At 39.9% G+C, this 14,710-nt stretch overlaps 1 protein-coding gene across 1 annotated transcript in view; it reads left to right on the forward strand.

Moving 5' to 3' along the window:
* The first annotated feature begins 9,460 nt into the window (after positions 1–9,460).
* SOX5 (SRY-box transcription factor 5) overlaps positions 9,461–14,710 on the forward strand; it is a 391,244-nt gene continuing 385,994 nt past the window's right edge. Inside the window, exon 1 of the mRNA XM_088141343.1 lies at positions 9,461–9,586. Coding sequence (XP_087997469.1) covers positions 9,461–9,586 — 126 coding nt within the window. The remainder of the gene's footprint in view (positions 9,587–14,710) is intronic.

Below are 14,710 nucleotides of genomic sequence, written 5' to 3' on the forward strand. Positions count from 1 at the left end.
AAATTATTCAGAATCAAGCATGATCACAGATAATTTCAAACAGAATTTTTCAGAGGAAATCTGTTTTTATCTCTTTTGACTGACTATAAATTGTATATTGCATTGAAGAAGAAATAGATGTTCATGTCCTTTAAGCTAAAACATGCTATTTTCCTCTTTTTTTTAGCCAATAAATATAAAAGAGAGTCTCCACTTAGAATTACACGCTGCAAAATGGCAATGTTGTTATTTTCCCCTTTACAATATTAATAATAAGCTGTTTGATGTGAGCAGTCAATGGGGCAGAGACCTCCTCTGGCCTCCTCTAAGTAGCGTAAGTTGTTGTATAGACTGTTTTAATTTAAAATAAAGGCATTGAAACGTTAGATGTTCCAAAACATCAGCAACATCTTTTTCTCCCCCCCATATTGGCCTGACAGGCATTCTCAGAAAATAAAAAATCATAGGCTTTGTTTGCATACTTGCCTGGAAAAAAAATAGATGACGTCCAGTGGGGTGGGGGACAGGAAGCACCTTGGGGTGGGGGCTAGAAGAGATAAGAGGAAATCAGGGAAGGTGATAAAGAGAAACCTGACCAGGCAGTCATTTTTTGTAAAATATCCTCCCTCTCCCATATGGCAACTATTTTATCAGAACACCTCCAGAATCCAAACATGCTCACTTGAGCAAAATGATTGTATTCCTACAGCCAAACAAATTGTCCTCAACAATTAACAGTTCCAGCAAACAATGAGTTCGCCCTACCTTTCTTCATTCTTACTATTCCTAGTGCAATCTTCTGATCAACCAGGAGCCATCGATAACCCTTTCTTCTTCTCATCAAACCCAAGGCTGAACATTCTGTTGGTGCTCATAACAAAGGAAATGGCTACCCTAATAGGCCTTTTATTCTTTAGTTCCCATTCCTTTTGAAATTTGATTTGCACATCCTCTACTGTCCAGTGTAATGCGTTGAAGGAGTATTTTTTTAAAGCCCACTCATGATGAAAATTGGTTTTAAATCCAAGCTTTGCAGCGATGTGCGCTCCAGGTGAGTTACTGCAGTTGGTAGCAATGCAAGGCTATGAACTGGCCAGATCCAGAAGGATTATTGCTGTGGCCAGGACAATGGAGCAAGATACTCTTTCTGCTGCACTAAAGCCAGAAATTGCTCCAAGCTTCTAGATTAGGGGAAAACATTTTGGGACCCAGGCCACCTACATCTCGCCTCTTGTGTGTGTTCTCTCTGAACCATTCTAGTCATCCAAGGGTGGCACAAGGGGAAGCACTGAGAGCTATTATCTCAATATAATTTAATCAATTTAATTCAAAGGTAAGTCAGATCATATCTAATTTTTGTTCTAACCTAGCCCAATCCTGCCTACCTTTTGAAGTGTAGTCCCCTGGCACCACAACTATTGGACCCCAAAGTTTTTCCCCATCTCTGACTTCTGGTCATTGATCTCAGAGTCTCAGGGTAGGAGAATTCACCTTATCCCAGTGTGGATTCTGGAATTACTGTTGTTCTTGCTGGGCCGCCTCTCTCAATACACCACATTTGTACCCTTCTGAGTGGTGCACATGGAACATCTGTTCCCATCTATTCTTCCCTCCCATCCTTGCAACTGTGGGACATGCACCTTGACTTCTTCTAAGCAATGTTTTGGCAACTACTGTCAACATAATTCACTTTGATTTTCATTTACTGGAGCTTGAGTGCTAAACTCACTTAATTGAAACTAAATTGCACAGAGGAGGGTTTAAGGTGGCTTTTTTCAGATGCTGGTTGGCTAAGACTTTCCTTGTTCAAAATGTGTTAAACATGCCATTGTTTTCCCCTTGCTGTTATTTTTCTTCAGCCTTTTTTTTTCTTTTCCCCTAATAACATGCATGTGTATGGAAAAGGGGGGGATGATTGATGTGTTCGTAGAAACTAATAATTAGCAGCTGAAAGCTAATTTTTATTTATTTAGTCTCATGATTTCTTCTTAACAGTAACAAACCAGAGTTAGGAATTTTTGAACAACGATCTTTATTTTGTTTCATTTTGTATTAAAAAAATAACAATTGAATTAAATTAGTGGGAGAAGAACATTTCAGCCTGCCAAGCTAGCAATTGATGATTATTTGTCTTCTAATTAATTGACTAACTTGGAAGTTGGTGTCCACCTAAATGGATCCTAGTTGTTAGGAACAGTAAGTTCTGATCCCATTTCATGGGTGAAATCCAGATTTAGTCCTACTCAGAGTCCTACTCAGAGTAGACCCACAAAAATTAATGATACATAAATTAGTCCTGAATAATTTAATCTCCACCAAGCCAACTTGGGGGGGGGGCTTTTAAACACATATATGTTCAGTCTTTTAGCCAGGTTCACACAACCCACTCAACCAGGCTAGTTTCAAACCAGATGGCTGCATTTGCACAACATATTAAACTTGATTTATTTTGGCTTGATATGTTGTGTGAACCCCATTTATATGGTTACTCATGACTCAGTATACTGTACTGAGGTTGTGGATGTGTGGATGTGTGCTATTTCAGTATCGAGTTAAGTATGGTATAAGAACAATGTAAGACAATGACTAGCCCATGTCAAAAGAGAGACCAAACAATATTTTATGAATTTATGCACATGTGTGAATGGTATATGCAAACTGACATACAGTACTTTAAGCATGTTGGTGAAAGACCAAGCAGCTGCATTCACACAATTTGTGGAGGACAACCAACTAATCTTGGTTAGTTTCTCAGTCCATTGGGTCAGTTTATGCTTCAGGATTTTATATATAGAAAATGAGTTAATTCAGTTACCAAATTCAGTCTGTTGTGTGAATCCCGTCACAGTGACCTATGTACTAGTGCATGTACTAGTAGTTGCCAAAACATTGCTTAGAAGAAGTCAAGGTGCATGTACTTTATCCTGAAGATAAAGGCTAAGTCTTTTCCTCTTTTCTGGAAAAAAAAGAAAAGTTTGGCCTTTTCCATTCCACAAGATTTTCTACCAGATCTGGGCATCACATGATTTCTTCTTCAATTTTCAAGCTGATTTGGACCACCCACTTTTATTATCTTCAAGATGGGTGCCTCTTTCTGTCCTCTATACTCTGTCCAGCTCTTTTTTAAGACCAGTGAAAGTTAATAATGGGTAATGCAAAGGGATTTATCCAGTGATAGGATTGCTCAGTAAATTAAACAAAAGAGATGTCCTAAATTAACTGCCACTCAGCTGCACTGGGTGACCCCGAGTTCTAATATTTTGAGTGATGGAGGAAAAACCTGTCTTTCACTGCATGCTAAATGTGTAACGCTGGTCCTGTGTATAATTCAGAGCTGAAGATTGAGCCATTCAAAAGACTGAGCTTCAAAGAGCTGGTAGAAAACCCAGAAGAGTTCATTTTACTCCTGGATATCAAAATTAGTTTATTTAGCTCCAATCAAGTCCTTGCAAGGGTTGGTAAGAAATCAGTGTTGTTCTAGGAGGAGGGGGGAGGTTAAGTATAATTTTTTTTTAAAAAAAGGAAAAGAAAAATGACACGCAGTTTAAACCATCTTGTTATATCCTGTGGACTTGGAACTGTCAAAAAGGCAAAGCTTGTGTTTGAATGAAAAAGCTTTCTATTTCTGTTGGGATTGTCTGCTCCAAAGTATACCAACTGTAATTATCCATAACCATGCAGGCCTGCTTTTAATGCTGTTTTATAATTACAGGTCTTAATGCTAGATTATACAAAATCATTTATAAATAGTCAAATGAGAAGGAGTTGAAGGCTTGCAAACCTGTAGATTGCAGGAAGGTTATGGCAGATGATGGGATTTGAGCTGCATCTCCATATAGATGTGGTGTTAGCTGTGTAATGATTGATGAATCCCTTAATTAATTCCCCAACAAGCTCCAATTTATAACCTCCTATCTTTTCTCTTGGCACGTTGGGTGTTTGTCACTTTAAAGGACATGGATAAACCGTCCCTCTCCTCCCCACCTTTGCAAACGCTTTCGTGGTCTTTCTTGACATATTTCTTGAGCATTTGCTGAATGAAACAAGATTAGAGTGCCATAATTTTTTGGGTTTGTTTGAGCAATGGGAGGGATGGTGGCTGCATATGAGCCAACGTTTCCTTTCTGAATATGGGGTGCTTTCTTGCAGTCATGTTAAGATCAGAAGTTGCCAATCAAATCATCCTAGGGTGAAGGAGCCAAAATCAGAAACAGGGAAAGTTACCAAGTTTGCTCAGATGGAATATAGCTTAACAAAGGTGCGTGCTCTCCTAAGCCATTCTCCTGTGCAAACTCCATTGCCATTAATGGGAACTGGACAGGACCAGAGTTGTGCCATTTATTTCAGTTCATCTTTCTTGGGGACATTCCTTGAGCCTTTATCTCTCAGGCTTGCACAACTTCTAATCGATCAAACTAAAAGGCAACTCAGCCCTCCTCCTTTGCAGACAACTAGATGGGGGACAATATCTCTGTTTCTGCCAGTTCTGCTGGGTAGGTAGAAGATAAACCTTCACGGATAGAAGTTTGTATGTAGCTTGGTGAGACCCGTAACGTACTAATGCTTATATTGTAAAGTACGGACGAGCCATCTTTTTCACACGGCTGGTTGCACTCCCAAAAGGGGATGAGACTCAGACAATCAAGTGAGTGGGGCCATTTCAAAAGCTAGGTTTGCACAGACCATTTGTTTTCTTGCATACATTTCCCCATTGCGATGGTTTGACAAGGAGCAGCAGGCAAACAGCTCCATTTGTCTATGTATATTATTCAGGTGGGAATGGATTGGATGGAAACAAAAAATGAAGGGTGCCTTTCCTTTTGTTTAGCTGATCTCCCTTTTAACTAACTGCTTGTATTCAGAATTCAGGTTGTAATCTGTATTTTATTATTGTCAATCATCCTGAATGCCACTTTTGATGGAAATGAGGGCTGTAAATTTAATAAATAGTATCTTTTTGTATTTTCGCCCCAGGCTGCTGATCTCATCATCAATCCATCTCCTCCTTTGAAATAAATTGCTGTGCTAAAAATTCTGCTTGCTTACCATTATCATTTCAGTTTCACGGGAAAAATGCTTGGGATGTTAGTTTATTGTCTCATTTTTAAACCACATAGTATTGGTTCTGAAGGGTTCTTTTAGTTACTGCTTGGCTAAGGAGACTGCTGCGTATGCCTTCCTTTAGCGGCCTGCAACCTTATAGGTCTTCTGGCTTTGATTTATGACATCTTGAAGAAACTTCTCTGGAAGGGCATTTCCTAATCAGGGAACATGGACAACCAGGAAAGTCGTAGAGCGAGATTAGACCAACTTTTGCGGCAAAAGGCGACAATTCTTTTAAAAAGGTTTTTATTTTTGTCTTTAGATTTTGAAGACAGCTCATTACCCTGGAAATTGGAGATGAATTTTTTTAGGATCTCTCTCTCTCTCTCCCTCCCTCTCTCTCTCTCTGTTGTTTTTTTTTAAGGGATTCAATAACTGTTCACTCAGGAATCAGTGATTTGCTGCTAAATTTCACCAGCACAATTGTTGAGGCCATGAAAAACAGGGTGAAGGAGAATGTGTAGCTAGCAGCTGTTAGTTGCCCATCCCTGCTGTAGAAAGATAGAAAGGTGTTATATAATGGAAAATAGCAACTGCTGCGCTCTTGGCCATTTCACAAATAAAAACTCAGAAACAAAATCAAAATTTCTAGGAAGGAAGGAAGGAAGGAAGGAAGGAAGGAAGGAAGGAAGGAAGGAAGGAAGGAAGGAAGGAAGGAAGGAAGGAAGGAAGGAAGGAAGGAAGGAAGGAAGGAAGGAAGGAAGGAAGGAAGGAAGGAAGGAAGGAAGGAAGGAAGGAAGGAAGGAAGGAAGGAAGGAAGGAAGGATTCTGAGAATCAGGTAGCAAACCAAGTCTTTAACAGGAGAAAACACAAAGTTTTAAAAATTAGGGAACATATTTCAAATGGTTATTGAATCAGATTTAAATGAATATGCATAGTATGATCACATGCCTTTTTGAGATATTAACGTAAATCTGAGATTGTTAATCATTCTGTAAGAAAAGCTACAGTGCAGTTACAAGGGAAGACCGTTTCAGTGGGTTTTTTTTTTTAAAGTACTATATTAACACAGCAGCAGATTCTGAGGAATCTGCAAAATAATCAAGAGTGCCCTTAATTCTGTTTATAGTATCCACAAATTAAAATTTATGCTTGTCAATTAAATTTGGCTTCCAGGAAAACCCTGGTTATTTAATCCATTATTTAAACTGTGTAAAGCTTGCAGGCTGAGGAAAAGGGAAAACTTCAAAAAGTGGGCTTTTTGAAAAAACATGCTTCAAGAACACCTAGGCTTTGTGTAAGCACAAATTCTGTGACGGTGGATTTGTATCAGGGGGTTGAATTTCAGAGGGACTGAATTCTTTCTTTCTTTCTTTTTTAGATTTTTGTCCTGGCTTTAAAAAAAAAAAAAAAAAACTCAAGGTGGCAAACATACCTAGTCCTCCTTCCTCCTCCTATTTTCCCCACAACAACAACCCTGTGAGGTGGGTTAGGCTGAGAGAGAGGGACTGGCCCAAAGTCACCCAGCCGGCTTTCGTGAACTCACAGTCTCCTGCCTTCTAGGCCAGCACCTTAACCACTACACCAATTTTTTTTCTTTTTTGCTGGCATATTGAAAATAACTGATTTATAATAATCCAGATAACTTCTGTCCTTTTCCTACCCTGAGTTCTGTCGATAAGTCTCATATTTATCCAGCGGTCTTTCAATCAATCCGGTATTCGGATATTTTTGTTAGCATATTTCACCCACAGCTGGAAGGCAGAAAAAAGTCACTTTGCTCATCTTTTGGCTTGTTATTTTTGGACGTCCCTCCTCGAACGCCTGCAATGGAAGGTTTTTCTCTCAGATCCATTCCCCAAATCCGCGGAAGCTTCTCTGAATAGGATCCCTTTCCAAAATGGCACTGAATTTATCCTAGCAGCTTTTTTCTTTCCTCCCTTTGGGCTTCCAGTTGTGCTGTGCACATGTGTATGGGTCTGTGTTAGTTTGTGTTTGACTATTTGGGTGTGCATATATGTGTTTGTGTGTGTATCATGGTATGTAGGGGTATATATACGTGTGTCTGAGATAGTTTGCGTGGATTTATGTGTGTGCATCAGTATGTGTGTGCATGTGTGAACGCGCATCCGAGCATGTGTTAGCATGTGTTTGAGTGTATGTATACACCCACCTGTCCTCACCACTTTTTACAAGGCCCCATCCACTCTAGGAGTGTGTCATCCTGCATGTCCCCAAAAAGCATGTGTGGCCCTCCGCCTGTCAGAAGTTTGGCACCCCTGCTATGGGGAGGTGGCCCATACCATCCTTTTCCCTTTGCTTTTGGAGTTGCTTTCCTGTCAAATTTTGGAGGGTGAAATGGAAACATCTGAGTTTTTGTCCTGAAGTTTTTTGGGTTTTTTTTTTTTTGGAAATGCTAGATTTTAGGGCTGTGCAGCCCTAAATGGAAATTGATTCTAGACCAGTGGTTTGGGGCATGTGGGAGTACCAATGTAGCACCTTTCCACAGCTCCTTAAAGCAGCTGCATCTTTATGGAGTAGTGGCTACTTTAAGGAGTTGTAGGGAACTGCTTTGTTTCCAGATCCACATGGTCCAAAGGATCTTTTCACAGTCAAATCCAGAGCCCTACTAGACTTTGTTTTATTACCCCAACATTCAGTGCCCCCCCCCTTTTTAGGCAATTCATGCCTTTTTTCCACAGCCATATATCACATTTACTATTATTTTTATTTTTTATGTATATTACTCAACCTCACCTTTACACTGGAGAGCATGATCCAGATGGCTAAGAGATAAAATGGAAAAAGATTCCTCGCCCAGTCAGCCAGAATGAAGATTCACACATATTACAATCATAAAAACGAAACTCTTGTTTGAAGAGGTCCTTCTCTGAAGTTGCTTTGCTGAAGCCATCGTTCTAGGGCAGTATTAACAGTCCGAGATTTCAACCTCTTGTGTTATTTTTCTATCCCATTTCTCTTCAAGGACTTCAGGGTGGCATGTAAGGTTTTATTGAAGTACTTGTCGTAACTTAGAAAGTTATAAACCAGCAGTCTCCAGGATGGTATCAACCAGATGTATTGGTTTTCAACTTCTATAATTCTAAACCAGTCTGGCCAAAAGAATTGAAGCCCAAGAATCTCAAGGTCACTAGATTGGAGTCTCCCAAATACTCTTTCCATTTTTGTGTGGGTCTGCCCATCATATGAGCTCATTATTAAAGCCCTTCTTCAGATGCTGCCTCCTTCTATGATGAGGCTTGATCCTAGTTAGGAAATACATGGTACTCCAGATGTCATTGAACTACGATTCCCAACATCCCTTACTATTGACCATGCTTAGGGATACTAGGAGACATAGCTCAAAGGTTGCTTGCTTCTGAGCTAAAGATAGAACCTTCTCTAGTAGCACCAGTGCTGTCAATATTATCTTTCTCATTCCTTGGCTCCATCTGTCCTATCTACGTGTATCCTTAATGACAAATTAATATGCATCTGCTCTTAGCTGCTGTCTGCCTTTCTGACTCTTTTTCTGTTCTGTTATTTAATTTACCGAGTTATGGGTTTTACTTCCTTCATTATCTCCGATACTTTAGATTGTTTAATTCATGGCTGCAAGCCACCTCAAGGAGAGAAGTGATGGATGGAAAAAGATGTTAAAGACTATTAAGTCTCCACCTATATAGTCCCTTAATTATTTATGAATCACAGGACCTGTGTAGGAATGCCATTTTACCCCATCTCAGCACTTCCCCATGGACTGTGAAATTTGAGAGGGGATACTTCTGTTGAATGAATAAGTGGCCATCCATTTGCAATAAGGGCAGAGTTTTGGTCATTTTGATATGAGGAGAGTTCTGCCAAAGGATTTGTGCATCTCTTTAACTGAACATGCAGTGTTGATCCTTCTTTATTGATAAGTCTTGTGTTGGCGCCAGCCTTGAGCGATAGGAATGGCCAGGGCTTCTACTAACTTTCAGGAGACAAAAAAATCAGAAGTTTGAGCTTTGTTACCTTTCTGTCATATCAGCCCCCCAAATCTGCTCCATGCCCTCATTTTGCAAACTCTTTTGGAGTGCTAAAATGGAGAGGCGATTTCTCTCTCTCCACCACCAATATATAAAACAGCATTGCATTTCATTATGTGGTGTTCTTAGGTAATTTTTCTCCCCACCTCCTTGACTGTGTTTAAGAAGCCAGCATACAAGAGAGTGCTACATTAGTGTATTATTCTGACAACAAACAGGCACTGTTCTGTTGCTACCTGCTTGGCCATTGTTCTCCGTTGTGTGTGCTTTGCGGTGGTATTTGGATGGCTTCCTGCCCTCCGCTAGCACAAAAAGGCATTTCTGTTACAATGGCCCCTAACCACACAATGACGGCATTAAGGATTTATGTGGAGGTTTCATTATTTTCCCCTCTTTTGTTCCTTGTAGGATGTCTTCCAAGCAACCAGCTTCTCCGTATGGGGAAGCAGATGGAGAGGTAGCCATGGTGACAGGCAGACAGAAAGTGGAAGAGGAGGAGAGTGGCGGTCTCCCAGCCTTTCACCTTCCTTTGCATGTGAGTTTTCCCAACAAGCCCTATTCTGAGGAATTTCAGCCAGTTTCTCTGCTGACGCAAGAGCTTTGCGGCCTTAGGACTCCTACCTCTCAGCAAAACACAATGGTAGGTCTCCTCCAGACTCTATTGTGCTTTTGCATTGCCTCCACAATCCCTTGGCATCTAAAGACCTCTCCTTTTGTACATCAAGTCACTTTGCCACCGGCATGGACGGAACATCTCACAATAATGGGAAAACTTTGACCCCGTTTCCGTTAAGGATGAAAACTCCATCTTGCTGGGCTCCCAATTGAGTTCCAGGTCTCTCCACTTGCATCCTATTTAGTTAGCAATCAGACTGTGAAATGTTCAAATATTATTATTACTATTACTATTACTATTATTATTATTTCCTTCTTGGTGGCAAAAATCGCATGCATCTTGTCTGCTTCTCAAGTATGAAGTGGCCACACAGGAGATCTTGCCCATAGGCTGGTTCAAATAAATTTGGCAGTGTACAAATTGGAGCATGGTTTATGTATTAGCAATTCACACATTAGTTTTGTTTTTTTGTTTTTTTTTTCCTGCAGCTATGCAGAGGAATGTCAGATGCTTTCATCTTTTATACGATGTATTCATTTCTATTCATTTCTGTAGATTCTGTATTTGGTATCCCATCTATTTACAACTAACAAACCAGCTTTTGGTAACCCTGAAGTTTGCAGAAGTATAAAAGACCTTTCCCTGTCTTTTGCTGCTTCTGTCTCAGAATGAAAGGCGGGGGGGGGGGACTCAAAACAGGCCACTAGAACTAAAAAGGGTTACAGAATATTGGCTCACTGCTAGGAAAGGGGAATAAATGCGCTGAGTTCATATATTCATGCAGACTTATTTCATACTATTTACCATGCACAAATCCCATTGCTCTGATTTTTATGAAGAATTGATCCCATTTTTAAATTTTATGTATTAGGGAAAAGTGGACAGAAAAATGTGGATACATTTCTGAAAACCATGCCCAACAACGCATTCTATTTAGGAGAAATGTTTGCAAAATATACAGACTTCTGGCAGAGTAGCCTACAGAAATGTATATGTCAAAGAAATATAGATTTTATTTTTTTTAAAAGAAGACATTCCTAATTGATACAGAAATAGGTTAAATTATATTTTAGAAGGGAGAATAAGGAACTCTATGAAACCAACTGACCAATTCATCAATTGCAGAAAACTGCAATTGATGATAAATTCTGCAATAACTGATGGCAGAAAATCAGGGATTGGCAGATAGAATCATAGTTGGGTGAAGGGAATTGTGCTTGGGATAACTTTAAATGCCAACACTTTGTTGCAGATTCCCCTTTTAATATCCAAGGGAATCACTCTCAAGTAATCCATTTTTTTTTTATCAAGCTTGATCCTGTAGTGCACTTGCTTCAGAAGTCGGCCCTATAAAGCAGAGGTAGGAATACCAGGCAACCTTTTAAGCAAACCCCAACTCATATTCTAAGTTGCTAAACTTTACTTTGAAATGCTGTTCTGGTTGGCAACTGACCCCAAACAACCCAAACTCTAGTCTAGCCAACTTGTTTTCTTCCCCAAAAACAGTTAAGCAAACAGAAGTTGATCATGATCTTGGACCAGACAATCACCTAGTAATTCCTACAGAGCCAATTACTGGTAAAGCCATAACTGCGAGGATTGATCAAAAGGTTTGGCAACCTGCACTGGTGTCCATTGTACTCAAGTGGGGAGTTTTGGAGAGAACTCATTTGAATCAGTAGTGGGGGTAGAGCATGATAAATTCAGATGATAAAGCTATTCCTCTCTGCTGTTGTTATTTTTAAATTCATTTTCTCAAATTTATTATTCTCAGTAGTGGTAGGAGACCAATTCCCCTATTATACCTCTCTGATATAAGGAGCACCAACATATAAATTCCTCTTTTTTCTTTTACCTGTTCCTTATGGTAAAACATAAATATCACCTTTATTTCTCTTTCTCTCTCCTCCTTCCTGCCAAACCCTTTTTATAACATGTGGTTTCTGTCCCCTGTTTTCTATATGTAAAGTAAAGAATTAAACCATGCTGTTTGTCATTTCACAACAAACGTGGCGTGCTAATAATTTTTCTCAGGTGAAGTATCTTTTGAGAAGAATAACCTGACTGTTGGCTAAGGATATGTTTGGAAGGGAATACGTGCATAGACAGTAATTTCTCCTCCAAAAGAGGAAACACAGACACGAAAAGAATGTCATCAATCCCTTAATATCTACACTTATTATTGGCTCATCAGATTTCCATTACAAACATTTAGTCTCCTCCTCTTTTCCTTGTGATGGTTTCTGAATAATAAGAGTTTGGGAGGAAAACCCAAGAGGGGGAAACTACATTTTAAACAGAGGCTGAGATTCATTTTAAGATTTCTGAAGGAAAGAAAGGAAGCAAAGAAGGCATGTGTGGGAGGGGGTAGATAACGATTTCATTCCATTCATTGTCTTTAATAATCTACCAAAAATCCAAACGCAGTCAAGCAGAAAGAACTTGAATTTAAAACAGTGTGGATGTAGGAGAAAGCAACATGGTCAAATTCATTGATCCATGGATAGGGCTTTGAGTATTAAGTTCTCAAAACTTGGCTTCCGTCTCTGCATATTCAACTATTGTAGTATTAAATTAGGTTTGCCATTTCTTCATTTTGACACTGTCCTCATCATTAACTGCATAGCAGACAGGTCTAACATGGTTTTTCTCCTGTTGGAAATACCTGTACACATTGAATTCTCAGCAGGTGGTAAGAGGCTGGGCTAAGAAGAGTCAAGCCTGATTAGTTCCTTGCAGGAAATACTGAGGCTGTAGGCTAGACTGGGAAGTCCCAAAAACAGAGCAGAAGAAGCAACCGTTTCTGTGTTATGCCAAGAAAACTATATGGACTTTTCCGTGAAATCACCAGGAGATGAACTGGGCTCAAGAGGAGACGAATGGGTAAAATCTGATATGTCCATCCAAGGAGAAAGCATGTTGTGTGGCAGGCACTTGGTATAGTGATCCCCATAAAATACATACTGTACTTCTTTCTTATCCAGGTTTGAATTTATCCTTTTCTCTGCAGTTGTGCCAAGATTTTCTAGCATATAGGTTGCTGAGGACAGATGTGCAAAACAGTGTGATCTGTTCCCATAGTGTTCTGGTGTTTGTTTTGGGTCCAGATTGCATCCAAAGCACCATGAACCATTTCCAATTCTGGAGGATAAATATCTGGACATGGAGGAACCATCTCCAGAGGACTCTGATTTCATGAGAAGAATGGAAGGATGGACTGCTAATTACTATCTAGTTCATGTGAAAGTGTGATCATCATTTTGGCCAACACTGCATGCCTCTTAGACTATTCCAAAAAAGCTGATTTACAGAATAATGAAGACATTTCTGTTTTTATTAGTTTTTGGAAGCATCCTTTTATTTTTTGAAAAAAAAATACTAAAGCTAGCATGCAATAGTTGATTTCAGTATCCTTTTCATTCATTCCCAGGTATACCTGTAGGCCCTGCATTGGCGTCATTGGCATTCCAAGGAAATAAAAATGTTTGGGTGGCTACAGCCGGGTTCTTTGTTCAGAAGTGTGTCCCTCTCCTTAGAATGAATATATATGCTTTTCTACTGAAGTGGTTCAGAGCATGCTGAAAGGCTGGAGTGGTTGGTAAGGAGCATTTTGTCAATAGGCAGCCCTTCCCATAATAATCCACAAGAAGCTCTCAAAATTCCAAATGAGTCTGTACGCTCCAAAAGCATTATGTGTCCCAGTGCTAGATAGGTTTGAAGCAAAGAACATTTTCCCATCCAGATTTCTGAAACAACCAGGCTTTAATCAATGTTTTCTTGCTTGCAGCAACATCTTAAAGCATGCAGATAAACTTGTGAATGGGTGAGTGGGTTAAGGAAAAAAAAAAGAGGGGAAAGGAAAGGAAAGGAAAGGAAAGGAAAGGAAAGGAAAGGAAAGGAAAGGAAAGGAAAGGAAAGGAAAGGAAAGGAAAGGAAAGGAAAGGAAAGGAAGTGCAGGATCAATTCTCTCTCTCATCTCTGAACTTTTCAACTTTTTCTTTATTTTTGGCCCTGTTCACACAATGCACATAATCCATCCATCTCCTTTTTCAGGCAGTTGAATCGCCTTCATTCACTAGCAACGCTTGACAAAGTATAGTTGGTGTCATGCAACAGCCATATTTATATTACTCTTGCCTGGCTGATATTCTGCCCCCCCCCTTTGCTTGAGCAACAACTTTAATATACATTTAATAAATAAATAAAAGAAAAAGAAACAGATTTGGGGGGCCCTACCTCCCTCAACCCATTCTTTGCTTTTCCACCACACTGTGTGGCCTCAGGGAAATGGAGAGTGAAATTGTGATAGAGTTCCTCAAGAGGCTTCATTTTTGTACTCGGATCTGCATTTTGATTAAAAGAAGGGATGACTGACCTCCCCAACAGAAGGTTGCATGATATATAAGCTAGACAAGATTGGCTAGAATATCTGGGGACAACTGGGCTGGGGATGCTTAATGTATAATATCCACTGCCTGAGGTTTGTTCAGGATCCTTTCTCGGAATTGCCCCCTCCCTGAATTGTCTCTTCTTGTCTCCATTCCAAAGTTCCTCTGAACTTCCTCACATGGTGTGTTCTGTATAAACACTATCTCGAATTTTCTCCCGCTTAATCTGTTACCAGCTCTACATTCTTCTATTAGCCTGTTTGTTTTGGGGTCCTGCTGTCCCCTTGTCCTTGTATTGCTTCTGATGAGTTAGCCTGCCCTTCTGCTAAATTTTAATCTTTTGTCTCCTTCGCTCCAAAAGAGGGACTGCAAGCCATTCGGTTTCTGAGCAGCTGAATATGCTGTGTCCCCACTCCAGTCAGCCAATCATTGTCCCCAGCCTGAAATACAATGTAATATTATTGCGCACATATTCCATCTCCCTGCACAATGAACAGCTTCAGGGTGATGATTAGCTGGGCTGACTTTTCTTGTGAGGAACAGGTAATTACAAGCGTCTTACATTGGCTTGCAAAATACTTCATTTTCAAGTATGCAAGCGGATGACCAGGATGGACAGATAGCTTAAGGTCCTTGTGCCTCCCACAAAGTCTTA

This window comes from Python bivittatus, unplaced genomic scaffold (genome assembly GCF_059951505.1).
Source record: "Python bivittatus isolate LINGU-HERP-01145 unplaced genomic scaffold, Pbiv_v1 ctg000330_np1212, whole genome shotgun sequence".
Lineage (NCBI taxonomy): Eukaryota > Metazoa > Chordata > Lepidosauria > Squamata > Pythonidae > Python > Python bivittatus.